The sequence below is a fragment of the Drosophila simulans genome, chromosome 3R, assembly GCF_016746395.2.
Source record: "Drosophila simulans strain w501 chromosome 3R, Prin_Dsim_3.1, whole genome shotgun sequence".
NCBI lineage: Eukaryota > Metazoa > Arthropoda > Insecta > Diptera > Drosophilidae > Drosophila > Drosophila simulans.
This window is the reverse complement of record NC_052523.2, coordinates 6,833,693-6,860,643: the sequence shown is the minus strand read 5'-3', so window position 1 is coordinate 6,860,643 and position 26,951 is coordinate 6,833,693. Positions and strand designations below refer to the sequence as shown.

General features: G+C 42.3%; 8 protein-coding genes across 9 annotated transcripts in view; 6 read left to right on the top strand and 2 right to left on the bottom strand.

Moving 5' to 3' along the window:
* LOC6727454 (chromatin-remodeling ATPase INO80) overlaps window positions 1–22,179 on the bottom strand; it is a 35,522-nt gene extending 13,343 nt beyond the window's left edge. The window contains exons 1-12 of the mRNA XM_016176413.3: window positions 21,763–22,179; window positions 21,512–21,705; window positions 19,255–21,425; window positions 19,048–19,188; window positions 18,794–18,971; window positions 18,390–18,730; window positions 18,064–18,325; window positions 17,837–18,004; window positions 3,791–3,949; window positions 3,166–3,268; window positions 3,014–3,096; window positions 404–707 (exon numbers count right to left, since the gene is read on the bottom strand). Coding sequence (XP_016034053.2) covers window positions 404–707; window positions 3,014–3,096; window positions 3,166–3,268; window positions 3,791–3,949; window positions 17,837–18,004; window positions 18,064–18,325; window positions 18,390–18,730; window positions 18,794–18,971; window positions 19,048–19,188; window positions 19,255–21,425; window positions 21,512–21,705; window positions 21,763–22,042 — 4,384 coding nt within the window. The 5' untranslated portion in view covers window positions 22,043–22,179. The remainder of the gene's footprint in view (window positions 1–403; window positions 708–3,013; window positions 3,097–3,165; window positions 3,269–3,790; window positions 3,950–17,836; window positions 18,005–18,063; window positions 18,326–18,389; window positions 18,731–18,793; window positions 18,972–19,047; window positions 19,189–19,254; window positions 21,426–21,511; window positions 21,706–21,762) is intronic.
* Window positions 4,760–6,470, top strand: LOC27209092 (putative serine protease K12H4.7). 2 transcript variants are annotated; one of them, XM_039295632.2, is made up of 6 exons: window positions 4,760–4,934; window positions 4,990–5,179; window positions 5,253–5,714; window positions 5,767–5,918; window positions 5,972–6,244; window positions 6,307–6,470. In XM_039295632.2, exons 3-6 carry the CDS (start codon window positions 5,299–5,301, stop codon window positions 6,414–6,416), a joined length of 951 nt encoding a protein of 316 aa, XP_039151566.1. In that variant the 5' UTR covers window positions 4,760–4,934; window positions 4,990–5,179; window positions 5,253–5,298; the 3' UTR covers window positions 6,417–6,470. The 2 variants fall into 2 exon arrangements, with proteins under 2 accessions (XP_039151566.1, XP_016034057.1); XM_016184601.3 differs by having other exon boundaries at window positions 4,761–4,934; window positions 4,990–5,192; window positions 6,307–6,465.
* LOC6727460 (putative serine protease K12H4.7) lies at window positions 6,769–8,741 on the top strand. Its single transcript, XM_016175574.3, has 7 exons — window positions 6,769–7,073; window positions 7,153–7,334; window positions 7,395–7,630; window positions 7,692–7,923; window positions 7,984–8,156; window positions 8,221–8,511; window positions 8,568–8,741. The coding sequence occupies exons 1-7, from the start codon at window positions 6,873–6,875 to the stop codon at window positions 8,672–8,674; spliced, it is 1,422 nt and encodes a 473-aa protein (XP_016034056.1). The 5' UTR covers window positions 6,769–6,872; the 3' UTR covers window positions 8,675–8,741.
* Window positions 9,117–11,034, top strand: LOC6727458 (putative serine protease K12H4.7). Its single transcript, XM_039295631.2, has 5 exons — window positions 9,117–9,382; window positions 9,513–9,694; window positions 9,750–10,217; window positions 10,272–10,438; window positions 10,500–11,034. Exons 1-5 carry the CDS (start codon window positions 9,155–9,157, stop codon window positions 10,895–10,897), a joined length of 1,443 nt encoding a protein of 480 aa, XP_039151565.1. The 5' UTR covers window positions 9,117–9,154; the 3' UTR covers window positions 10,898–11,034.
* LOC6727457 (putative serine protease K12H4.7) lies at window positions 12,372–14,166 on the top strand. The gene is made up of 5 exons (XM_016175576.3): window positions 12,372–12,630; window positions 12,690–12,871; window positions 12,933–13,400; window positions 13,457–13,638; window positions 13,700–14,166. The coding sequence occupies exons 1-5, from the start codon at window positions 12,409–12,411 to the stop codon at window positions 14,101–14,103; spliced, it is 1,458 nt and encodes a 485-aa protein (XP_016034054.1). The 5' UTR covers window positions 12,372–12,408; the 3' UTR covers window positions 14,104–14,166.
* LOC6727455 lies at window positions 16,458–17,713 on the bottom strand. Its single transcript, XM_002102799.4, has one exon. The coding sequence runs from the start codon at window positions 17,576–17,578 to the stop codon at window positions 16,613–16,615; it is 966 nt and encodes a 321-aa protein (XP_002102835.1). The 5' UTR covers window positions 17,579–17,713; the 3' UTR covers window positions 16,458–16,612.
* Window positions 22,180–22,470: 291 nt separating the features above from the next.
* Window positions 22,471–25,295, top strand: LOC6727453 (aprataxin-like protein). Its single transcript, XM_016175577.3, is given in 4 exon segments — window positions 22,471–22,834; window positions 22,901–23,126; window positions 23,323–23,783; window positions 23,839–25,295. Coding segments are annotated over 4 exon segments (1,836 nt in total). The 5' UTR covers window positions 22,471–22,681; the 3' UTR covers window positions 24,835–25,295.
* A 16-nt stretch (window positions 25,296–25,311) lies between these two features.
* On the top strand, window positions 25,312–26,803 carry LOC120285052 (aprataxin-like protein). The gene is made up of 3 exons (XM_039295633.2): window positions 25,312–25,488; window positions 25,549–25,774; window positions 25,885–26,803. Exons 1-3 carry the CDS (start codon window positions 25,336–25,338, stop codon window positions 26,553–26,555), a joined length of 1,050 nt encoding a protein of 349 aa, XP_039151567.1. The 5' UTR covers window positions 25,312–25,335; the 3' UTR covers window positions 26,556–26,803.
* The last annotated feature ends 148 nt before the right edge of the window (window positions 26,804–26,951 follow it).

Here is a 26,951-nt window from a genome sequence, read left to right as displayed (position 1 = left end):
ACAAGCTGCAATCGTTGCACATCCCACATGCAATTGGCAACTCATAACAACCGACATGCTCTCAGTTAGAGGCAAGTTAAGTTGGTAGACCACATTTTCGCCTGCCTCCATAAGGCTGGCGATTACCAAATAATTTCGGTTATTAATCATTAAAAATGTGATCGTTCCGGAGGAATAACTAGCCGCATGTCGCAAATTATTTAAATCGAGCCAAAGCAATTTGAGATTTAAATGGGATATATGCTACCCACATAATCACAGACAGTGTCTGTTTTATGGGCAAGTCAAAGTCGTAAATTCCCAAAAACTTATCGCTAAAACTTGTTAGAAAATAAAAACAATGTGATTGCAGTATTTAAAACCAATAATAAAGCTGTGCCCCAAGAATTCAACTGGTACTTACTCATGGACTCGTTTTGACCCAACATCGTTGGGCTATCACCATCCACCACCAGAGCCTCATTTTCGGAATCCATTTCCGTCTGCTGGACACAGGTTGCTCCTGGCACATAGGTTTCCTGGCTGAGAGTGGGATGATTGCTGTCCGTGCCAACACTCGAGGCCGATGACGTAATGCCCACGTCAATGAAGTCCTCCTCCGTTTCCAACTTTAGGCGCTTTGCCCCCGAACTGCAACTGGGCACATCGTCATCGGGGTTTTGGGTAGCCGATGTGGCCGCTATGGTGGTGCCACCCATATTTACATCCTAAGACAATAAAAACAATATCATTAAAAAGTTATACCTTAATTCCCAAATGTAACAATCAAATCAATTAGCATTTTAATGGGCAACGGAAATGAGATATATCTGCTGGTCTTTTTTTTTAACAACGGTTGCTTATCGTTCGTATCTTCTAACTGGCCCAAGAACTCTCCCCTTTAGACCATTTATAATTTATGCCAAGTTATCTCGCACCCCCTCTCCCTGGTGTATGGCATTAAAGTCATTCATGCCAAACTTGAACAAAACTAAGACTTGCGTTCTGGGCTGGTCAAGCGGAGGGATAGTGTTAAAAATGGGACGTATTCGGGAGGCGAGGTGGACCTGTGGTAATTGCCATGCTTGAGGAAATTGTTCGGAAGTAGGGTAAAGAGTTTTGCATACATTTCGCCCAGATTTTGATAGTCAATTGCTGGGAAAACAGTAGCAATTTTCCTACATGCACTCAGCTGCTTGGTAAATCGCTCAAAAATTAATGATATTCATTGTTAAAGTTTAGGGCGAAATGGGGAAAGAGTTGTGGGAGAGATCACTTTTAAAAAGAAGGTTCCTGGCAAAATAATTGAAAAGTTAAATTATAATAATTATGGATAAAGTAACTCGTTTACCCATTGCGAATGGCTAAACGACTTTACATAACAAGAAGTAGACAATATAATTGTATAGCACGCAATATAGTGATCCGGGTTTTTTACTTAATTATCGTGAAATATAAATTCATTGCACTCATTCATTAAAATCCAATCAAAGAAGTTCTCAATTTGATAATTTGAATTTCTCTACCAATAAAGCTAACCCGCTCCTAAAGTACTTGCTCAAATGATATATCATTATATCTGTAACGAAAATAAACCGTTTCTGTAATAAACAACAGCGACACAAATCTTGCAGAGCAGAATCGGTTCCAATTGAATGCCTCCCTCCAATCGAATGGCCCAAAGGAAGGAAGACGATGGCTGCACTTAACCTGAAAACATGAAAAGTACCATACGCGCATTGGAAACTTGAACTTCCGACCGTAAATGAATTGACAATCCGAAGGCGAAGGGGTTGGCATATGACTGCGTGCCACAATAACATTGTGTCGGCTGGTGGCATATGAACTTGAGTGGAGTACGACTACCCGACTGACTACTAAGCTAAAAGGAGGCACAACACCAGCCAGTGCTCGTAGAACCAAAAACGGCGAGAAGCCACCAAGACGAAGACCCAGACCCAAAGGCAGAAGAAGCAACGGCTGCAGCACCAGACCATAATCAGTGTTCCATTGAACGCACAAAATCATTTAGCGAAACCAACAAAAACAAAACACAAAGAAGAGTCAGGGCCCGAGTTTGGAGGTGGTTGGCAGTAGTAGAGCCTGCACCCCAAACCAAACCAAACTGAACCAATCCGATCCGATCCCAAACCAAGCCAAAGCGGACCAAAAAGCACTTGAAACTGTTTTTTAAAAAGAGTCTCCGGGAGACAGCGCTGCGATTCCAAGTAGGGTAAAAGCAAAGTGTTTGCTTTGGAGAGCAAGTATGAAGTATCTGGTAGGGAGTACGAGTACACTGGAAAAAAAGGAATGGTTAGATACTGAGCCTTACTTATAAGCACTCTATTTGAAATCTGTAAGAATATTTATGCAAGTACTTCGAAGACGGCAGAGTTAATTTTTAAAAGAGCTTTCAAATGGAGTTCCAAATAGTTGAAAACAAAATATCGTTTCAGTACACAACTATCCATTAACTATTCATTAACAAAAGGTTGCATAGAACTTTAGTAAAATCAAGTAATACTTCATTAATGACCCATTTGTTTCTTAATGTGCACCGCACTTGGATGAATGAATATAGTCGGCTGGAAGTGCTAGTGGCTCATGGGCCACGGAGTAGGTTCAAAGCACGCTATGAAGCAGACCAAGACCAGCCAAGACGATGAGTTGAGTTTTGTAGCAAATTGAATTGTCTTTGTTGCTGTTTCTGCAACGTGTGAGTGTGTGTATGGGTGTGCTGTGATGTTGCATGAATCACGTGACCATGACCACCAATGCAACCCATAGGCCAAGAACAACTGAGCCGGGCTTCGCCTCGCTTTTGCTCTCTGTATATGGAAGACGCACTCGCAATTTGAACCTCACTCAAAAGATCATTTACTTTCATTAGGAAGCGCAGTGGAAACTTGTCGTGTAGCAAGTGCAAACTTGGTCTAATAAACGGCCATTAGGCAGTCAGCCTGGATCATGCATGAAACGGCCGACAGATCGTTTCGTACTAACAAGATTTTGTATTGGGGCTAGTCGTTCTCACCTTATGGGGATGTCGTCTCTTTCGTTCGCTTTGAGTTGCCGGTGGAATTGGTGAAGAAGACTGCAGTTTGGCCTCCTGGCGATCTGATGTCAATGGAATAAATAAATATTAATTGGTTTCAAATACAGCACTTTTATCTTCAATCTACTCACATTTCATTTCAATTTCCTCGTCATCCAATAGCAATGAAACCACTTCCTTGGGCTTGAGTGTGTCGGGTTTGAAATTGCCGCCACTTATGACCATGCGTTGTATCTGAAGTTCGGGGGAGAAAATACCAATATTTGATTGAATAAAATTAGACATTCAAGGCAGGAAATGAAACGAAACTCGTACAAGAGCAGGGATAGCGCAAAAGGGTAACCTAACTTCCTAGACTATTTACTTGTCGGCTCAAAATACTTTCATATGGTAATCAAGGCATTTTTGTTACTCGTTTCGTAATTTAGCCAATAAATGCACAGGAAAACGAAGATGTGCTCGATCTTATGAGGAAGCCAGGAGGCGTAACCGAGATGTCGCCTACCCAATTGTATAATTAATTTCCGGTGTTGGTTTACCAGCCCCAACCATTTAAATCCCATTTACAAGTGCTCGTGTTTCGCTTTGAGCACTTTTTCAAAATCCCAAAGGCGCAACAATGCCTTCGGTTTTTAGGAGGGTTTTTTATTCCCAACAAAGCACGTGCCTAATATGCGATGCAACAAAAGAAAAACAGAGCACTTGAAGAGTCTTGCGGTTTGGTTTCGTAGGGTTTCCTGTCCCCCGATCACTCACCTCGCTTTTTTCTCGGGCCCTCTGCAGAATCCGCTCCTCGATGGTTCCCTTGCAAATCAGTCGGTAGACGGTCACCTGTTTCGTTTGGCCCAATCGATGAGCCCGATCCATGGCCTGTTGATCGACAGTGGGATTCCAGTCCGAGTCGTAGAAGATGACCTGCGATAAAGAGACAATATATAAAGATATAGATTTGATATTGATTTTTTGAAGTTATTGAATGTGAAAGTTACAGAAACTAATGTGATTTAAAGAACCGAGCTGAACAAGCATATTTCCATACTTAAAGAGCTCTTTCGAATTAGTATGCAAATAGTTGCTGCACACGCACATCCTTTCGCCATTCTTTTGATGATTTCGAGCCTGCATATTTGATTGGTTCTGCCTCGAATTCGACTAGTCTATGAACCACTTTGTAGTGTCACGAATTTTTCGCTTTTCCGGTCTATTATCTGAACTAGGAAAACCGCCGGCACCGGTGTTAACCCTTCAATGCCCCTGTTGAGTCGCACTTGGTACGTGTTTGGTGTGCAAGTGTTCAGTAATTCTCAAGGGTTGTCTTAGGGGAGTGGAGTTTCCGGCTGAGAGATGGGACTAATTAAAATCGAACTGCTCCAGGGATTTCCTTTTTATTTGGAACACGTGTTGAGCCCTATTCAGAAATCTAAGACGGAAGTGGCCCATTGAGGAATCTGTCTATTAAATGGAATAAATGATCAATTGAGTATATAGCGCGGGAATTCTGCCATTTGGAAAATTTTGGAAGCTGAGACGGCTTTCTATTTTGCATTATAATGCAAATCAAATTCACATACGGAAATACATTTGGGATATATACTTTTCTAATAAATTAATATATTTCTTGTAATGGGTATGTGACAAAATGTTACAAACAATATTTATTGTCAACCGATTTTCTTTGCACAATTGATTAGTTGCACTTTAAATCCCACTGCAACATTATAAAAATAAAATAAACTTCACAACCAGTTTAGTAGTAGCAGAAATGTGTGAGCGCATTTTAATTTTGTTTTATATAAGTGCTCTTGTTATTGGAATTCGATCCGACAAGGAAACTATTGAGTTTAGATGGATTGAGCAGAAATTGGATCATTTTCATAAGAATCCCAGAACATTTAAAATGGTATCAAAAATATTACATATAGTTTTTAAAGTCTTAAACCACTTACACTTCTCAGAGATATATGATCAAGGAAGATTATTTCAAGCCAAATGGCACAATATTTTTCTTTATTGGTGGGGAGGGAACAATTTTATCGCCTACTACAAATGTTTCAAACATTATGTTGAGCAAGAGTTTTATGCACGACTTGGCCAAAAAGTATGGCGGATATCTGGTGCACAGTGAACATCGTTACTATGGAGAAAGTAAGGCGACAAAGTGCGTTTTCAACCATAATAACAAATTAAAATGATAAATAACGAACATTGTCTTTTCTAGAGATCTCAGCTTAAAGTCCCTAAAATACCTCACAGTTCCTCAGGCAATGGCAGATGTGGCACAACTAATACGATTTTTTAAATCAAATACCACTTATTTTGGACAGTCCAAGGTATTTCTTGTGGGAGGATCGTATTCAGGTTTTATGGTGCCCTGGTTTGCCAAACTCTATCCAGACTTGATTGATTTGGGCTGGGGTTCCAGTGCCCCGTTTCAGTTTAAAATTGAACTAAAAGAATACTATTCAGAAGTTTTTAAGATTGTTCAACAAATTGGTGGTAAAAAGTGTCATGATGAGATCATATATGGTTTCCAAACTCTTCGAGAAGCCATTAAAAAAGATAATACTTCAAAGCTTGTGGAAATGAATATTTGCGGATTTGACCACGTCAATAATTTTCATGTAATTAATTTATTTGAAAGATTAACAAAAGTCATTGGTTCTCTGGTGCAATACGAAAAGTATGTAAATTAGTGGTAAATATAAAGTAAATAATTCATTTCTTTTCAATAGTGAAAACAATATTCAAAAAGCCTGCAATGAGATTTCGGAAACCTCTTTTACTTCCTACCTCAGAGATAAACTTAATGAAAATTCGACAAAGTGCTACGACTCAGTTTCCAGTTTAACGCCTTTGCGGGATGTTCGATTAATCACAGACTCATGTACGCAGATTTCAAAACATCATAAAATCTTGCACAAAAGTCTTTTTTTTTAGCACGCCTTTGGTTGTACCAATGTTGTACTCAGCTTGGAAACTTTCAGACTTCTGATTACGTTCCACTTGATTTTTGGCTAGACATGTGTGCTGATGTCTTTGGATACAAGTTTTCCTACTGTTACATAAATAAGAAAGTGAAAAACACTGATCATAACTTTAGGGACTTGGACAGCAGTGAAAAGATGCAGCGCGTCTTCTTAACCCAGCCAGAAATTGACGCTTGGTCAGCTACTAAGGTGAGAAAACACAATCGGACTTATATTTTAAAGGGTAAGCTGACATTGATTTTGATATTAATCTCAGAAATTACTAACCCATTTTAATAACTTAAGGGGCCACTCACTGCGAGGATCTACAGCCATCAGCAGTGAATGTAAACCCATACATAAAAACCCTGTTGATGGACATCGATTTCGAAGTGCAAAAATTACAAAATGATTAACCACTTTAAAGTGTATTATTCCATTTACAAAAAGCTGTAAAAATATATAATTTTACACTAAAACAGATTGGTGTACTTAATGAAAGCATTGAAAGACTCTTTAAAAGTGTATAATCATTAGATGGTAGTTAGTAATTGTACTACACCTTGTATAACCCTTATCGGTTAACTCTATTACCCACATTTCAAGTACCTTCAAATTGAGTGAGTGAAACCCAATGATTGATAATCGAAACAGTCGACGCGAATACCATTGTACTCGATAAGACGCCGCATGTCGTTGGAGCACAAAATGCCAACAATCTATTTGGCCCAGTTGACAATATTATTTACTGGCTTAAAAACCACTAATTAAATACTGCGTTGGCGATAAGATTTGCCTTTTTAGCTAAGGCAATGGAATTAGTTGGCGCATAAGCTGCTAAACGTTGATCAGTCCTACTTTAAAGCTCGGCGATGAAACTTTGGCTAGGCATTTCTTTGGCTCTTTTGGCCCTGGGCCAAACCCATGGTAGCATATTCGAGAGGACTTTCAAAAGGATCCACGAGGAGCCACCACTGCCAACCATTCAGAATCGAGCTGATGTAGTTCAAACCCTTTGGATTGAACAGAAACTGGATCATTTCGACGCCGCAGAAACCCGCACATGGCAAATGGTATATTGCATAATTTAGATTGATTCTTATTTAAGAGGTTTTCTTGGACATGTACAATGATTGTATTAATCTCTTTCAGCGCTATATGCTCAACGATGCACTGTACAAGTCTGGAGCACCACTTTTTATTTATCTTGGCGGAGAATGGGAGATCTCATCGGGCAGGATAACCGGTGGTCATCTATACGACATGGCCAAGGAGCACAATGCTCTTTTGGCCTACACAGAGCATCGCTACTATGGCCAAAGCAAGCCCTTGCCGTAAGTGATTCTGAAAACAATCGGGTGCTTCTAAAGAAACTATTTTCCATACCTTTAAAGTGATCTATCGAATGAAAACATCAAATACCTGAGTGTGAATCAGTCCCTGGCCGATCTGGCTCATTTCATTAACACCATCAAGCAAAACCATGAAGGTCTGTCCGAGTCCAAGGTCATTATTGTTGGAGGTTCCTACTCCGCCACAATGGTCACCTGGTTCAAGAAGCTCTATCCCGATCTGGTGGCTGGAGGTTGGGCTTCCAGTGCTCCGCTCCTTGCCAAGGTCAACTTTGTGGGTGAGTTTGGCAGTTGCAACGGCCCTTTGGTGGCATAAAATATAAATCATATATTCAACAGAGTACAAGGAAGTCACTGGCCAATCCATCGAACAAATGGGTGGATCTGCCTGCTACAAGCGAATTGAAAACGGCATTGCCGAGATGGAGACTATGATAGCCACCAAACGAGGTGCAGAGGTCAAGGCCCTGCTCAAGTTGTGCGAACCCTTTGATGTCTACAGCGATCTGGATGTTTGGACTTTGTTCAGCGAGATTTCCGATATTTTTGCGGGCGTGGTGCAGACTCACAAGTTTGTATAATAGCCGGAACGGTATTTGGGTTAGATAACAAACTAATATTCCACTTCCAGTGCTGGCCAAATTGAGGGCGTTTGCGAGAAGATAATGGCCGGTTCGAATGATCTTATTGGCGTTGCTGGATATTTGTTGGATGTATTTGAGGAGAGCGGTGGCAAGTGCCACGACCTTAGTTATGATGCAATTACTGCATTGCTCCTGGACACTAATTACAATGGCAACATTAGTAAGTTCGCAGTTGACAGGTCTAAAAAGCTAAATATTCAATAGCTGCTTCTGAATAACTTCAGTGCGTCAGTGGATCTTCCAGACCTGCAATGAGTATGGTTGGTATCAGACATCTGGTTCTAGAGCCCAGCCATTTGGCACCCAATTCCCTGTTACCTATTATACCACCATGTGTGCCGATTTATATGGCTCAGAGTACAGCAACGAGTTCATTAGCAACCAAGTGAGCATCACCAATCAGTTCTTTGGTGGATTGTCTCCTAATGTGGAAAACGTCTACCTCACCCATGGGCAATTGGATCCCTGGAGGGCGATGGGAATTCAGGACGAAACTCAGGCCACTATTATTCCAGGTGATTAGATGGGACTACATAATCGAATTTACTTTACTTTTTCTGTGACTTTATAGAGCATGCCCACTGCAAGGACTTCAATTCGATCAGCTCGAGTGACACTGCTGAAATGAGAGCTTCCAAAGAACGTATAGCCGAACTGGTCCGCGAATGGGTTAAATAATCGTAGATAAGGTCGCACCGAATGGAAAACCAAAAAAAAAATTCTGCGGATTTTACTTATAAACAAACCGATAAACATCTTCGTTTTAAAATTTAATAATGTTTAGGGCTTTATCTAAATAAAACTGTATGTCAACGAATCCCGTAAACTGGCTGAACAGTAATAAATTATAAAAGCTTTGATTTATAAACAAAATCTAAAGATCGGCAAATCTCATAGATTAGGTAATAATGTCACGGCTGTGATTTTGATTTGCCGACAATAAATTGGAATTTCCGACTAATCCAAAGTTCCGAGCGATTTATGATGGACAGCGAACGCGAAACTGTAATCGCAACTTGGGAAGCTATCATATCATGTCGCTGGTCACTTATCAACTAATTAATTTACAATCCTTATCGTGGTAGGAAATTACTTTAGAATGTGACACCGTGAGCTTTAAAACCATAATCGGACCCGTTAGTTGCTTCATTTGTGAAAATGGCTGCTCTGCGTTTGGTCTGCCTTTTTGTGGTGTTGGTCATAGGACTTGTCCACTCCCTGGACATTCCGAAGATTAAAGATGTGCCTCTTTTGGTCAAGACTCTGAAGAATTTAAACCGCGGTCCACCACACCAGGTGATGACCAAGCGTGCCAATGTCCAGGAGAAATGGATCACCCAGAAACTGGATAACTTTGACGCGAGCAACACGCAAACCTATAAGATGGTATGTATATTCCGAAGGAGGAGATCTATATTGCCCATAAAAATTTCCATAAGCTCGACACATTATTCTTAGTTACACAAAAATAAGATAACACCCAGAGCTTGAACACGTGCCATTTCACATATTTCAGCGTTATTTGCTCAATGATGAGTTTCAAACTGAGGGAAGTCCCATTTTCATTTACCTGGGAGGCGAATGGGAGATTGAGGAGAGCATGGTAAGCGCTGGTCACTGGTATGATATGGCCCAGGAACACAAGGGTGTTCTCGTCTACACTGAACATCGTTACTATGGTCAAAGTGTACCAACATCGTGAGTAATCAATGAGCATTCATTCATTAGCTCTGAGTAATTCATACTTTCTTAGAACCATGTCAACCGATGATCTCAAGTACTTGGATGTTAAGCAGGCCTTGGCCGATGTGGCCGTTTTCATTGAGACCTTCAAGGCGGAGAACCCCCAGCTGGCCAACTCCAAGGTGATTCTGGCTGGCGGTTCCTACTCGGCCACCATGGTGGTTTGGTTCAAGCGTCTGTATCCCGATTTGATTGTCGGTGGCTGGGCCTCCAGTGCTCCCCTTTTGGCCAAGGTTGACTTCACCGAATACAAGGAGGTGGTGGGCCAGGCCTTCCTTCAGTTGGGCGGCCAGAAGTGCTATGATAGGATTGAGAACGGGATTGCCGAGCTGGAATCCATGTTCGCCAACAAACGCGGAGCTGAAGCTAGAGCCATGCTGCGCCTGTGCAACAGCTTCGATGATCAGAACGACCTGGACTTGTGGACCCTGTTCTCTAGTATCTCGAATATTTTCGCCGGAGTCGCTCAATACCAAGGGTAGGGTTTTGTATTGCTAGAATCCGGATCGAAAAATTGAAACTAATATTTCAGTACCGGCGACATTGAGTACTACTGTGACTACCTTCTGAGCTTCAATGATGATGCCACGGCCATTGCAAACTTTGTGTACTGGGCCTGGGGAATGGGCAACTGCATCGATGCCAGGTACGAAGGCAGTGTTGAGTACTATCTCTGGGGAGTGGACCACTTTGACGCCAGTAAGTGACCGATTCAATACTGATCAAAGAAAGCTCTCTTAAATACTTGCCAAATCTACAGGTCGTCCTTGGTACTATCAGACCTGCAATGAGTATGGCTGGTACCAGAGCTCTGGCTCCAGGAATCAACCTTTTGGCACCAAGTTCCCTGCCACCCTTTACATCAATCTGTGCGGTGATGTCTTCAGTTCGCAATACGGAAATGAACAGATCAACAACAATGCAGCCAGTACCAACGAATACTTCGGCGGCATGGAGCCCGGCGTGGATAATATCTACATGACCCACGGCGCCCTGGATCCCTGGAACCCGATGGGTCATGGAGTGGAGCAGGGAGCCACGCTCATCGCCAACGCATCGCATTGCGCCGACTTCGGATCGATCAAGTCCACAGATTCCGTCGAAATGCGGGCCTCTAAGGAGAAACTTGCTGAATTGGTTCGGCAGTGGTTGGCCTAGATTTGTTGGCTAGCGTTGGCCACTATTTGATATTTATTACAAGTATTAAAAAATCCTTAAGAGTTTTGTTTTGATTTTCTAAACATAATCGTTTTGAAACGTTTACCAAACCTCTTTCAATTCTTCAAAATGTATCTTTGGCCTAAATAAACTATGAAGAAAATATGGCATATACTTCCATCGTTTTTATTTAAGACACTAGTTTATACTTGTTTTTGAACGTTATATGTTCCAGATAATTTAAAGTTATTTACCAAAAATTCGAATAAAAATGTGATTTTATTCAAAGGTTATCACAATTTTTTGTAATGCGCCGAAGGTTATGCTATTAAAGCTGCGTCAAAAACAAAATAATAGAACTGAAAAAAAATTTTAATTTCCATAGAATAAGTATTCGAAATAGATATTTATATTGTAGATATTTTGGTGTTTTAATCATAACACTAATTATTTTCCAACCTTACAAAAGAATTTGTTTGCATCAATATACATTTATACACATATTTGTATATATATCATATATATATACAAACAAAATATAACATATATATGCATCAGTAGTTACTAGCGTATTATATTTTATTACCTACATTAATTGCCTACTAAGTTTAACTATTAGTTTACTTTTATGATGAAGCTATAACGTATAACGTAACTCCTTTGCTTGCACTTACATAAAAATGATAGGGAATGAAATTGATTCCTTTTTCTTACATCATTTTAAGATCTTAGCTTATTGACCAAGGCACCTAAAAAAGTAAACATTTGGTAACAAAACAATGACCAATAAATTGTCACTTTTGCTTATATAGGATTAAATTGCCAAGAGTGGAAGATTGCAGGGCACGTGTACAAGTAAACTATTTAACAAACTACACTTTTATACTATTAAGTAAGCTAGTTACAAAAATAAGTTAGAGAACATATTTCACAACGATTAATAAGTGGATATTTGGCTTGTTAATTGGAGTTTCATTTAAATTTCAAAGCCAAAAGTAACGCAAAGGAGAGTATAAGTCTAATATATAAAGATGGGTATCTAGGTTATTCACCAAGGAATTTAGTCAAATGGTGTACCTCAAAATTTAAACATAATACTCCACTTGCTCGCTTTTTTTTTTAATTTTAAGTGAATCCCTTAAAATGTGTTATATAAACATTGCTAGAAAATAATTTATGGTTTAAATTAAGAGAACCTTTATATAAAATTTGAACATGGTTATATAAATAGGCTTTAAATAAATACAATCAGAGACAATATTCTTTGTCTTTGCGCAGACGAAACGCATTCTAATGAACCTAGATCCATAAACGTGATGCAAGACATGATACGAACAAAGAACCCTCGACTTTATCAGTGTAATATATTTCCGATTTTTGTTTGCTTTGCAATTAAGCGCCCAAAGGCCCTATCTAAGGTTAATGGGACTGCCAGTAGCGAATAATTTCCAATAAATAGTCGGCCACCGATGAAGGCAAATCATTCGCAAACTTGTGAACTATCCAGCAATATGAAGTATACCCTAGTAGTGCTCGCCCTACTTGCACCTCTGACTGCAGCAGCTAGTCTGGGTGAACAGAAACCGGAGGCGAATGCGTTCGTCAAATCTCTGAGAGAACTGCACCGAGGTCCTCCAGTTGAACCAATGAAGACCAGGGCCAAGGTGGAGGAGCGCTGGATCACCCAAAAACTAGACAACTTCGATGATAGCAACAACGCCACCTGGCAGGATGTAAGGATTAGCTTTATACTAAGTATGGTACGCTTCACTAACGTCTTCCTGTTTCTTAGCGAATCTATATCAACAACAAGTACTTCGTTGATGGCTCTCCCATCTTTATCTACTTGGGCGGCGAGTGGGCTATCGATCCCAGTGGAATTACCTCTGGACTGTGGAAGGACATTGCTAAGCAGCACAACGGTTCCCTTCTCTACACTGAACATCGCTTCTTTGGACAGAGTATCCCTATAACGTGAGTTAAGACACCATTACTAAGTTCCGTGCAGCTAAAGTAATACAACTGCTCCCTTTAGTCCTCTGTCCACTGAGAACTTGGCCAAATACCAGAGCGTGGATCAGGCCCTGGCTGATGTGATTAACGTGATTGCCACGCTGAAGCAGGAGGACAAGTACAAGGACTCCAAGGTTGTGGTCTCTGGCTGCTCCTACTCGGCCACCATGGCCACCTGGATCAGGAAGCTCTATCCGGAAATCATTAGGGGCAGCTGGGCCTCGTCTGCTCCGCTCCTGGCTAAGGTGAACTTTAAGGACTACATGAAGGTGGTCGGCGAGTCGTACGCCACCCTTGGAGGACAATATTGCTATGATTTGATCGATAACGCCACCTCGTACTATGAGAATCTCTTTGAGATTGGAAACGGCACTCAGGCAGTGAAGGAATTGAACCTGTGCTCCAACTTTAATGTAAACAGCGAACAGGACCGTTGGCAGATCTTCAGCACCATAGCGAACATTTTTGCTGGCATTGCTCAGTACCAAAAGTAGGTCATATGAAATAATCCAAAGGATATACTAACAATTTATTATTTACCCATAGACCAGAGAAATATGATATACCCACCTACTGCTCGATTCTGCGAGAGTTCAGTGACGATGATTCCGTTGCTTTGTCCAAGTTTATTAATTGGAAAATCAATGAGCATTCCGGAGCTTGCCTTAGCACGACCTTCAAGGGAGCTGTTGGCTACTACGAATGGTCGAAGGAGAACTACCAGGATAGTAAGTGCTACTTGCCTTTAGCATCATATATCTTTGCTGAAACCTCTTTTGAATCTTTAAGGTGACTTGCCCTGGATTTTCCAGACCTGCAGCGAGTTCGGATGGTTCCAGTCTTCCGGCAGCAGAAGCCAACCCTTTGGATCCACTTTTCCGGCCACTCTCTATGAGGACACCTGTGAGGGCGTCTTTGGATCGAAGTACGACTCGGCTGGCATCCACGCTAATATCCGCGCAACCAACGATGACTTCGGCGGCCTAAACGTTAACGCCACCAACATCTACTTTGTGCAGGGAGCTCTTGACGGTTGGAGCAAGGTGGGTGCTGGAGTTGCCCAGGGAGCCACCATTATCCCGTACGCCTCCCATTGTCCCGATACTGGATCGATCAGTGCCAGCGATAGTGCCGAACTGGTGGCCTCCAAGAAAAAGCTGATCAAGCTCGTGGCCCAATGGCTGGAGGACTAATCTCTCGAACGACGATTTTAATTAGTATAGAAGATGTTATCAGTTTTTTTGTTTTAAATGTATAACTATATAAACACCAGTGATTGGACCTAATAAACCGAATATTAAACATATAAAATTTATAGTTTTTCTATCATTAATTCCAAATTGCAACCAAAGAAACAAATCTTTTTTCAAATTGCTTAAACTTATCAGTAATCATTTATAAGAAAACCTATATATTTGACCTTATAACTACACTTAATTGTTCAGGTGAGATTCTAATCTGAAGCACCCACTTGTCCTCTGCACAATTAACAAATAAGTTGAGTGGGTTATTCTCTGAAAATGCAAGTAGTTTGCAGAGTGGCCATAGAATAGATCCCCAAACTTGAAATCGCTTAGTAAGGACAGTCGCAAAACGGGTAGACCTAAAGCTTTATGTTTCTAAAAAAAGCTTAACGAATTTATTATACCCTCAGCTGCGACAGATTTCCAAATATGATGCAATAAAGACTGTAAATTTATGTAGCTCACAAATCCATCAAAATGCTCGTAGAGGTGTGACCACTCCGACAGTCTATCGCGGACATAGACGGTCCCAAAAAAAAAGTGGGGAAAGATGATCCGCGGAGGAAGAGCGGAGATCCTACACCCAATGAATTGCACTAAATTCAGAAACGTGTTGCGCATATCAAGATCGATGGACAGCCGGCTACTTAAAGACTTTGCATTGCTTTAGAAAATGTCATAAATCTTGTTGTTGGTCGAAACCGAATCGAGTCACGCATTCTAATGACCCGGGCAGATCCATTTAACAAGTCCCAAGTGAACTTGTTTTCAACAATACTATTTGGTTATAAATAGCATAAAATACAATTAAATCGTGGGTCTTGTATCATTTAAAATGTAACTGGTACAGTTCTTACTTCCTCTTTGACATTCTTTTGGGCATTTGGGGCTTGGTTGGGAATATTGGGGAAGGAGGGCAAACGAAAGGCCGATGAAATACCAAAATGTTGAGTTTTTGGTCAAATTATTCCGGAATGCGCCAAATACATGAACGGCAAATACCTTTGTTCTTGTTGAAAGGCCTCAAAGGGAAGGAGACGAGTAGAAGGGGCCACACTCCTTCCAATGGTGTTTGAGAAATTATATCGAAAAATAAATGAAAATTCTTGCAATAATTCAAAGGCTTGTGGAAATTGCTTGGTATGTGAAATATGTGATTTTTTTTAGCTTTGCAGGAAGTTGTAAAATTCCTCAATTTAGCTTGGTTAAGTATTATATTTTCACATTAAGCACGTTGGTTAATTATCAATGCATACGAAAGTTTAGGTTTATAAATCAAGAAAAATCAAACGTTTAAAGTGCTACATTGGCATGAAGTATGTACAATTCTGAGTCATCGTGAAGAAATCTTCCATCCTACGATTATTTATTAAAGGTCTTTGAAGCCGGCTTCAAAGATCCGCCAGCTAAAATACCAACATCGAATTAGTCAACACAAAATATAAACCTGAGCAAGTGAGACCGGCAGGCCGATCGGGCGAAAAGAACTGAGCCTGAGAACCTGGCTATAAAGTGACTGAAGAGTAGGAGCTGAAACCAAATTACTCTTGGCCAGGGTGCGCAAATAACAAATCAAAACCGGTGACAAAATGATTTAGGAACCGGGCGAAAATGTTCACACGAATCACACGAACTCCGGGCCAGAACCACTGAAATCGAACAAGAAATGCTGGGGGAGAAACATGGCCAGATTCTGTTCGATATTGTATCCTTTTCGGCTGAGAATTCTTCTACGTGGTCGCTGGACTCGAATTGGTGGATCTCATTGTTGCGCGGCGATAAAGATCACACGAGTAAATCATGGTCTGCCGCCACTCACTCCAAGCTCATCCCCATATCCATCGCCATCCGCAAACCCACCCGTCACCACCCCTTGCTCAAGATTCACCATCGATTGCCGCAGTGCATGAACAAGTAGTTTAGCAAATGAATACAAGAGCCACACAGGGTTTTTCCGCCACCAAGATCGGGACAATGGCAAAGGAATTTCTCTCTATACTGACGTGTAAAATATTGTCCCAAACCTGTCTATAAATCACCAAGTGAAAGGGGAACAATTACTATATTTTAGAGAACTAAGAGCTTAGCCTGCATAGGAAAAAATATAAAACATTTTGGAAGAAGTCATAGTGCTATATTTAAAATTTATTAGACTTTCCACACTAGTGACCGCTTATATATATTCGACGTTTGAGTACCTACTCAAAGCAGTCCCCATTATAATTTCGCACTCATATAAGTCTAGTGAAAACATTCATGATAGAGTGCTTATTTTTCGTACTTGAATAGAGTACTGATCAAAATACACTTTCAAAAAGAAAGATAACTTTACTATAAACTATATAAATCAAATAGTTGACACGATAATAAAGTTCTAGAGGGTCATGAGGAGTTTTGTATTATGGAATCACTTTTGATAATTTAAAATTACTTGTGATTTTTGCCGAACTGATTTGAACTACTGGACACGCACATTGTCATAGATCTTTACGACATCTATATCTTGAAGAAGGTTTTTACGAAACTCCTGATAGCGGGCCATTTGGCGATCATTTAACTCGACGAGCGGCTTGTTTGGACAGTGTCCCACCTCCTTATGTACAATCTTGTAGTTGCACTGTCTGAGTTTGTACTCGACCTCTTGGAGGTCCAGAGGTCGACACTTGAACAAAACAGATCCTTTGGCCAGGTCGATAATGGCGCTATCGGTGGCTTTGCACCACAAAGCATCAGTTCGCAACGTTTGATTGAATTCGTCAAAGCTTAATGGTGTTACGCTCTGCAACGTCGCCTCAATCAAGCCAGTTTCGTTGAATAAGTGTCGATTGAAGAAGCGCGCTTTGTTTTGCCGCAGTAAAGAGGCCAAGCGAAGTTTCAGTTCGGGAAGATTATCCGTCCTGATCTTGCAAACCATGGCAACCAATTGCCGCCCATAGTCCATGGGTATACAATAGGTGTGATGATTTCTCTCGCTCAACTCGCACTCCTTCAGAATTCGCTGCACTCGACTGTATGGCAACTGCAGGGGCGACAGACGAGCTTTCAGCTCGTAGTTCTTGTCGGGATCGATGGATCCTCCCCCGCGATGCACCGCCAATCGAAGCTCGTTAGCCAGTATTAACTCATCTGCCGTGTCCTGATCAAACTGAGCCTTTTTGGAGCTTAGTGGAACGCTGGAAAAGCCGGACTTACTCGGGCTCCTTTCCCCATACATCGGGGCCCATCGTACTCGCTTTATGCTCGGTATCTCTGGATTATCCAGCAGCTCCAAGTCCAACCCATTACGCTTGTCGTTCTCTAGTTTTGGGGAATCACTATGGATTAGGGTCGGCTTTGGTCTGTAGGGAGTAACGCTGGACTTGAGCTGAGGAAGTTTCGTAGTCTTGGTCCTGTCCATGGGTTCTAAACCGCTGTTGTTATGCATTTGAAATGAACTTGAAATTTGGACTACTCAAAGTTATTGTTGGAAATGAATTGGATTTTACTAATACAATAGAAATTTCGGAGAGCGTATGAGTGAAAAGTTTTTAAAAGGCACTAATATCCATTCTCAATGTGATTTCAAGAAAAATGAAATGAAACGAAATCGAAACAAGGTACAAACCATTTTGAAAGGCGCAGTAAAAAGTATTTGGTATTATACATCGATGTAAATGAAAATGTAAGTATAATATAAACTCACCGTATCGGCGGCTGTTAAATTAATTCCCAGTCCTCCGGCTCTCGTAGAGAGCAAGAACACAAAGATATCTGCTCTCGTTTGAAAATCGGCAACCATATCGCGACGAGCGGAAATCTTGCTTGAGCCATCCAGGCGCATATAGCGATGTTTGCGGTGCCACATGTACTCCTAGAAATTTTATCAAGTGTTTCAAGTGACAGTGAGCGTTTACAGTTTAATAAGCTTACCTCGAGCAGGTCAATCATCTTGGTCATCTGCGAGTATATGAGCACTCGATGTCCATTCGCCTTTAATCGAGTAAGCAAATTGTCCAGAACAAAAAGCTTGCCGGCATCGGTAATCAGGGTTTCCTTGTCGGGCACCACAATCGAGGACCAGCCACTATGAGGCTTGCACAAGGCCAATCCACTGGAGACAAGCTCCCTGCCCTGGCTGTTCTCACACTGATTGTGCCGAATCTGGGACCAGGCTGCAGATCGACTCTCGCAGCTAAAATTGATATAAAAAAAAGTTTAAACCTGGATCGGTTTTGATGAAGCCATTTGAAACTTACTATAAATATCTATGCACAGCTTGAACTTTCTGTCCCAAATCGTAAAGAATTCGTGGCATGGAAAGGGGTTCGCATACGTATTTTCTTGGCTTTCGTGGGCGATGCGGAAACTCTGGTAGCAGCAGCAGCGTCGTCACCTTAACATCGCTTTTGGCATTCGACTTGGTTTGCACCTCCACAGACTCGATTTCCAGCTTTTGCTTGGACACATCCTCCATCTCCTCGATTAGCGACGTTTTCTTCTTGAGAATCTTTGACCGAATTACACGGTGTTCGATCGTTTCCTGCATATTGTACGTAAAGTAATCGCCAAATGCGTAAACGCTGCTCTCGTTGGCGGTCTTTAAACATAAATCTTTGTATAAATTGTTCGACTAAAAATGTATAGCTATTATTTATTTTACCATTGCTGTGAATATGAAGTTCTTAAGGACACTGTTTGGTGGCATATAGTCGAGAGCTAGTTTGTTTTCCAGCATCGGTTCCAGCAGTTGATATCTACTGTCCGGCTGCTTTTTCCACCAAAAGCGACGGTAGGCCAGCAGTGGGTATTTCTCCAGAACTCTTCGATAATGCAAAAGACTGTCGAAAAACAAATGTAAGTATTGTAAGTATTTAACCACTTGTTAATACAATAAGGGGTTATAAAAATACTCACAAATCTATCAGTCCATTTAGAGTTACTTCTACCATATCTCCCACAGATAAATCGCAAAGTCGGGTAAATCCGAAGCAACTATTCACGCTCACATCCTCAAAAAGAGACCTTTGCATGTATTCTGATTTGAAAATATTGAACCTGCAGATGGGCAGTCAAGGATTAAAAATTAAAATATGATAAAATGTATAAAACCTATCCACTTACCGGTTATAGAGCAAGTGCTTACGACTGGGCAGCATTCTGTGTATGAGTCCTTCCTCGTGAATCAATCTGGGAATAGTATACTCCGCACAGCGCATGAAGAACGGGCTCTTTGCGTCCCTTCTTTCAAAAAGCTCAGGATGATTGCATACCTTGCGGAATTGCATGACCAGGTTCATCAGATTCGATGCCGATGAGGAGGACGCAGTAGTAGTGGAACCACTGGTCAGGTGAAGGAGATCCTCAATGCGGATCTTCTGCTTCAGCGCCCTGTATAGTAACTTCTGACGTATGGTCAGCGGACAATACACCATGATCTCAATTTTATCCGACAGCTCGTTCTCCACATCCTTCTTTATCCGCCTCAACATAAAGGGTTTCAGGATCATGTGGAGTCTGGAAATTTGTTTCTCATCAATACCCGTTTTGTTCTCCGCATGCGATTCAATATCCTTGGAGAACCACTCGTTGAACTCATCGTGGGAATCAAATAACGTTGGCATAATAAAGTGCAGCAGTGCCCACAGCTCAGCCATGCTGTTCTGGATGGGTGTGCCACTGAGTAGCAATCGATTACGACAGCTGAAGCCCAGTAATAGCTTCCAACGCTGCGAGGCGGCACTTTTAATGGCCTGTGCCTCATCTAAAACCATATACTGCCACTTGATCCGGTTGAAATACTTGTAATCACTGACCACCAGCTGGTACGAAGTAATTACCACATGAAAGCTGGCGTCGCGTGTGTGTAAGTGCTTTTGGTCCCAAAACTGGCGCAGGATCTTTCGTTCGGCAGGTGAACCCCAATATGGTACCACCTTAAAGTCGGGCACAAATCTGGACATCTCTTGTTGCCAATTGTGAAGCGTAGAGGCGGGTGAGATTATTAGAAAGGGACCCCACACTCCATAGTGCTCGGCTATGTGGCAAAGAAAAGCAATCGATTGGACAGTCTTTCCCAAGCCCATTTCATCTGCCAGTATGCCACTGATTCCCTGATCGTAGATATTTGCGAGCCATGTCATACCCTTGATTTGGTAGCCCTTCAGAGTTCCCTTAAACATTTTCGGTTGGGGTAGGTCCTTCATTTCGGGACGGGGTTCTGGTTTTATGTCCTCTACTCTTTCCTGCTCTTGTTCCTCCTCTTCTTTTTCCTTCTTTTTAGCAAAGACATCAAATGCCCTAGTTTTGTCCAGATCTCTTTGCATAGCTGCCTCGGCATTTTCCTGGGCCAAAAGTTTCATCTCTCCTGCGTCATAGTCATCTTGAGCTGCCAACCTGGCATTGGTCTCCTCATCCAATTGGCTAAGAATGCGCAGCTGATCCTCTTCGCTGCCCTGGCCCAGTTTCTTAGACATGAAGTGGGCATACAGCTCGGTTTGGGTGATGAGGAAGTTGAGCTTACGCTGCTGACGTTTTACCTCAATAAGTTCTACGTCCTGTTTTCTCTGTTCCTCCGCCTCTCGCTCCTGCTTACGCCGCTGATCCCGCTCCACGCGCTCATACCGCTTCCAATAGGCGAGCATTTCCCTGGCAAGTCGCTTGGCACGCCACACTGTTTCCTTCATGATCCTCTGGGAATTGATAGCACGCTGTCGCACCACTTTAGCGCACATGCCAGCCACCCTTTTGCAATTGGCGAGCATTTCCTTGTGATTATTACTCTTGATGCGTTGCAGTCTGCCAGATTCCTTTTTGGACATGATCTGCCAGATGCGCCGACGACGAGCGGCCAAAGCTGCTGGGTTCTTTCGCTTTCGCCGAACTTTTGTCACCTGTCCCTCGGTGCCGCCTTCCACATCTACCTCCTCCTCGATCTCTTCCTCCTCTGGGTAATCCAATGCCAAGCTGGCCAGTTCCCTTTTGTAGTCAACCTCGCCACCATCCTCGTCGTCGTCGTCATTGTTTGGCAGCGTGTCACCAAATGTATATTTACCCAGCTCTGACGGAGGCACCTCACCGGATTCTGGTGATCCCATGCTATCGCGCTTCTTACGGCCTCTCCTTCTCTGTTTGGGTGGTTTTGGTCCAGATTGTGCCTCAGCCAAACGGGCCATAAGTATTTCCTGTTTGGTGCGGCGACGCCTCTTGCGCACTCCTGCAGTTGCCAGCTGACGCTCGGCAAAGATGTCGTGGTTGGACAGCAAGCCGCTGCCATAGTATGCATACTGGGCATTCTGGAAGGGATTAAACACACTCCTTATTAACATCAGTTTATACATGAACTGCAAGCCAAACCACTGGACACATCTGCATCACTCACCGCGGCCTTTTTGTAGTAGTTCTTCCGCTGACGCTGTTCCCGAACGTGCTCCCTCAGCAGCTGCTGCACATACTCATCTTCCGTGATAGTGGGATCGTCGCTTTCCGTGTCGCTCAAGAGGAGATCGTATAGCCATTCCCGATCGCTAGTCAGATCGTTGAAGTTATAAAGCTGTGCTTTGACACTTTGTCGCTCTGTTAAGGGTAATTAGGTGTAGGAGGTGTACTAAGCTGCTCCAGATACCAACTTACCTTCCTTGCTCGCCAACAGACGACACTTCCGCTTCCTGGACTGCTTCATTCGGACCACGCCCACGGTGGAGGAGTCGTCAGAGTCCTGTACATCCTGTTCCCTCTTGACCACATGCTCGTCGTCCGTTTCCTCGTCGCTACTCAGTGGCTTCCGCAGGCTTCTTTTGGCCATATTCATGAAGGGTCGCATGTTGAGGGCCGCCTCCAAGCGCTGGATGTGCAGCGGCTCAGCCATGGCACGGGGGCGTGGCTGGGGCGCCGGCACGGACTTGGCTTCCATGGCAGCAGCGATTTTAGTCAGCTTTTACAAACAATTATCACGTAATTTTGCTATTTATGCGGCATGCACAGAGGTAAACAACAGTATGACCGCATCGGGATCGGCAAAAAAATACCAGCGAGTAACCCTCATATCGGTATTCTTCACCATTCGGACAGTGGGTTAGGTACCACATATATAATATAATTTCAATTTCCAATAAATCGTTATTTTATAAGTTTACAACATTACGCATTTTAAAATACATAAATGCGTGAAACAAGTCTTGTATATTACACTGCTTTTTAACTTAATAACATATTTTCAGTGAAAAAATGTAACAAGCAGCTCTAGCTATATACGTTTTCCAGCACTAACATCCAGCTGTTAGAGGTTTTGTTTTGTTTTCAGTTTGTTGCAGTTGAAGCCGATGATTTAATAGTATGTAGAGTCGTGAGACGTCGATAGTTATCGATGCTTATGTTGCCAGCTGTGCTGCACTGTGAACTCTGAAAGTAATAAAAGAAAGCAGTTCCTGGCAAATTGCCAATTAAATAACTAAAATATTTGCTTTTGAAAAAAAAGAGAATCGAATTAAAATTCGAACTCCGGTAGCGAATACCCTTACAATTCTAAGCAAATTAGGCAAAAGCGTTTGTTATGTCCTGGTCAAATGCACTAGCCAAAGAAATCTTGAAACCAGAAAGTTTGATCATTTCCTCAGAAATCGCAGTGGTCATTGCCGACAAGTTTCCCAAGGCACATCACCACTACCTGGTGCTGCCATTGGCCGACATTCCCAGCATCTTTCACGTGAGCAAAGATTGTGCCTCTGCCTCCAGAGGTTTACTATCTCCAACACTTCTTTACTCCGTTCAGTTGAACCGTAGCCATCTGCCGCTCTTGGAGGAGCTGCATCTGCTGGCCAAGAACGTTGTGGAAGTGAAAGGAGTCCAGTGGCAGGACTTCAACGTGGGATTCCACGCGGAGCCTAGCATGCAAAGGCTCCACCTGCACGTCATCTCCAGGGACTTCGTATCAACAAGCTTGAAGACCAAGAAGCATTGGAACTCATTCAACACCGAGCTGTTTGTGCCCTACACAAGTAAGGCTATTGGAACAGGCTTTATATGTGGCCTGTTCCTGCTGTAAAAGCAAATAAATTTAATGATCTAAAGTTAGCCAATTAGAGATGTGCCGGCGGTTGCGCGGCGGTTTTTGTGAGCATTCCATACAGAAAGTGTGGCAGTATTAGCTAATCGTTATGAATTTTAATATATTTTAGTAATTTAATATTTCAGAGCTTTACGACCAGCTGGAGAAGGAGAATAGCATTTCGCGACTCCCAAAATCACTGAAAGACGAGCTACTGGCCAAGCCACTCATTTGTAATCAGTGCGAGTTTGTAGCGAGAAATTTACCATCACTCAAGGGGCATCTGGTGGGGCACCTTCAAGATCCGAAGTCAGTTTGCCAGCGAACCACTAGCGCCGACTAGGGAACCAGTTCATTCCCACAGAAAGCAGAAGAGTCAGCTGGGCTGCTTTCATATTGCTTTGATTTCGGGAATTTCCACGGATACAAAAAGGAAATGGAGGCGGATAAATTGGCATATATCCGAGATGAGCTGAAGCGCAAGCTAAAGGATAAGAGGAACTTCCTTATCGAGAGTGACCGGGCGGTTGTCATTAAAGCGGACTACCCTAAATCGCAATACCACTTTAGGGTGGTGGCCAAGGAAGAGTTCAGGGATATAACTCAGGTGGGTTTGTGGCAGAAGGTTGAATTCACTATTCATGCTCCTTCCCTATAATCAGTTAACCGAAGAACAGCTGCCCTTGCTGGATCACATGATGGATCTGGCGAATCAAATCATCGAGAAGCAGAAGCACCTGGAGTCGCGTAATTTTCTCATCGGTTTCAAAGTCAACACCTTCTGGAATCGTCTAAATCTCCATGTTATTTCTAACGACTTCTATTCCATGGCCATGAAACGTACAAGTCACTGGAATAGTTTCAATACGGAACTATTCATGCCCTTTCAAATTGCGTACCTGATGCTCAGTGTTCAGGGATCCATTGAATCCATTTCGGAGGAGACATACAATAAGTTGCGAGATAAGATGCCATTGCGATGCAACCAGTGCGAATTTGTTACTAATATGCTGCTGGATCTGAAAGCTCACTTGTATCAGCACTGGCGGCTCAAGGAAGACGAGCGCGATCAGAAGAATAAAGTCGATAAAATAATGAAAATGATATCTGAGACCAAACTGGATGAGGCGGAGGCAAAACCGGAGCTGCTGCCTGAAGAACCTATTCAAACTCAGCCCGTTGCCGCTATCGCTCAGTATCCCAATGAAAATCCAGGCGAGCCCTTAACGCCGCAACAGCAGCAGGCCCAGACTGGTTACGACAAATACATTAACGGGCCTCCTGTGAACATGATGAATCAGAAGAATCCCAACCATCCGTTCCGGAACACTCCGCACTTTGATAGACAACCACAGAAACCGCCGCAGCCTCGTTTTGGGCCACGTGGACCAATGGCTTCTCGGACTGGTCCACGCTTTCCGCATAAACAACAGCACAACAGATTCAGGGCTCCAGGATTCAACGCATGTCGTCAGTCTCATCCACTGTACCATTCAGGGCGTCAGCAATTTCCGAATGCTGCATCAGTCAGCGCCGGTCAAGCTGGGCCGCCAGGTCAGCAACAGGGAGCTAGACCGAAATGGAATCTAAGTAAGATATTCAATCCACAGAACCGCCAGAATGCAGTCCAAGCCCAGCCAACAAATTCATCATCTTAGGATCATTTTTCCTATTGAAACAATTCCTAATTCCAAATTTCCAAAAGCAGTTGGTAACTACCAGAAAGACTTTAGATCCACAAAAATCGTTCCCAAATTGGCATTTTGTAGTGAATCATGACCTCAGAAGTGATACCAAGCCTCTAAAATCATTAAACCAAAGGTTTATGATTTCGAATTACATAGAATTAAACATTTTAACACAACCAATTAGCATTGTTATTGCATTTAAGGAGCGACATCGATAAAAACAGCAGATGCTAAATCTAGCTTATGTTATATCATTATATATATAAATATATACATTGGCAAACTAAAAACCTATTTTTATAATCCTTATATTTTTATCTAAATAAAAATATATTCGTAATGATACCCCATGATTGCCAACAACTAGATGTCAGCTCTTCGTGTTATAGTTGTCATTAAAAATTGTAAAGAGTAAAGTTACTTTAACTTAATCAAGTAAACTTAAAGTTACTTTAATCACCAGAATTCGACATGTCTCGGCAATTCGGATTAATCAGAGACATGGCGAGGACCGACTACCTGATTACCTCCTCGGAGATCGGTTCAGTTATGCCCGACAAGTTTCCCAAGGCGAAGCATCACTATTTGGCCCTTCCACGGACCGACATTCCCAGTATTTTTCATGTAAGTGTCAATCGCAGCAAAAACTATTCCAAACCTGTAAAATAAACTTACGTCTTTCAGCTTAACCGGACACATCTGCCGCTCTTAAGGGAGCTTCATCATCTGGCGCAAGAGGCTGTCAAAATAAAAGGAGTTCATTGGGAGGACTTCCAGGTGGGATTCCATGCCAAACCGAGCATGCAAAGGCTCCACATGCACGTCATCTCCAAGGATTTCGTATCACCATGTATGAAGACCAAGAATAATTGGAACTCGTACACCACCGAACTATTTGTTCCCTACGAAAGTAAGTAAGCAATGCAAACCAATCCGATTTGATTTATGAAAGAAATTTGTGATAATTATTCCTTGATTTATTCAGAACTACTTGAAATATTTATATCTGCTATCTTTTAGAACTGTACGCTCAGCTGGAGAAGGAGAACTGCTTTTCCCGACTGCCAAAATCTCTAGTAGATGAGCTCTATTCGCGGCCTCTGGCGTGTAATCAATGCGAGTTTGCCCCGGACTCGCTTTCGGACTTGAAGGCGCACTTGCTTTACCACTGGCATAATAAAGATAAGGAGCGTGAGCAGATGCACGTAATAGATGGAATAAGTAAAATGTCATTACGAAACACTCCGCCGAAACACATCGAATCGCGGAATTCGCCGAAACTCAATCAGTGGAACCATAGGTTGCATCAAGGACCTAGGGCTTTTGGAAACGGTCATTCTCAAAGTCAGAGCGACAACAGGCGCCCGGGATACAAAGGGTGTCGACCACAGCCTCCGCATTATTATACAACAAAACCTTTTGCTGTTGAGGGAATTCTACACAATGGGCAACAAAATGGAGCGAGCCCAAGACGTTTAGCGAAAAAGGATCAACAGATCACACATGAACAGCCTAATCAGGACTCAAATCAACAGAGTAGTCCAAACACACAGAAAGCTCAGCACCCAAGCTACAATACTCAAAAGCCAAATGTGCATAAAGTAAATTGGAAAACTATTCCTACTCAAATTCACCAAAATGCGGTTCAGAATCAAAAAGAAAGACGGTCCGCAGCCCCAGCCAAATTTTAAAATTCATCAAGTCATTGGCGAGAACAACAATCTTAATCAACGAAACGGAAAAAAAAAACAACAGGATGGCAAGAAGAAAAAAGAAGAAATCACCTGGGATTCTACAGAATCAAGAAATTTTGGCTCCACTACCTCCAAACGATTCCAAAACAGAGTGCTCCTAGAATATTCTTTCTGTATGAATGCCATATTTTAAAAATAAAATTCTTGTGCGCTCTTAGTAGTTTGCACAAGTTTTGTAAAGCAGATATCACTTTAATTGTTACTTTGGCACCCATCGACCCATCCCTGCACTCAATAAAGTGCTCTGGCCAACTGGAAGAACACCCACGGCTAATTAAGCAGCCACCATGGAGAATCGCCAGCATCAGCACTGCTCCCCTCCTCCAGCGCCGG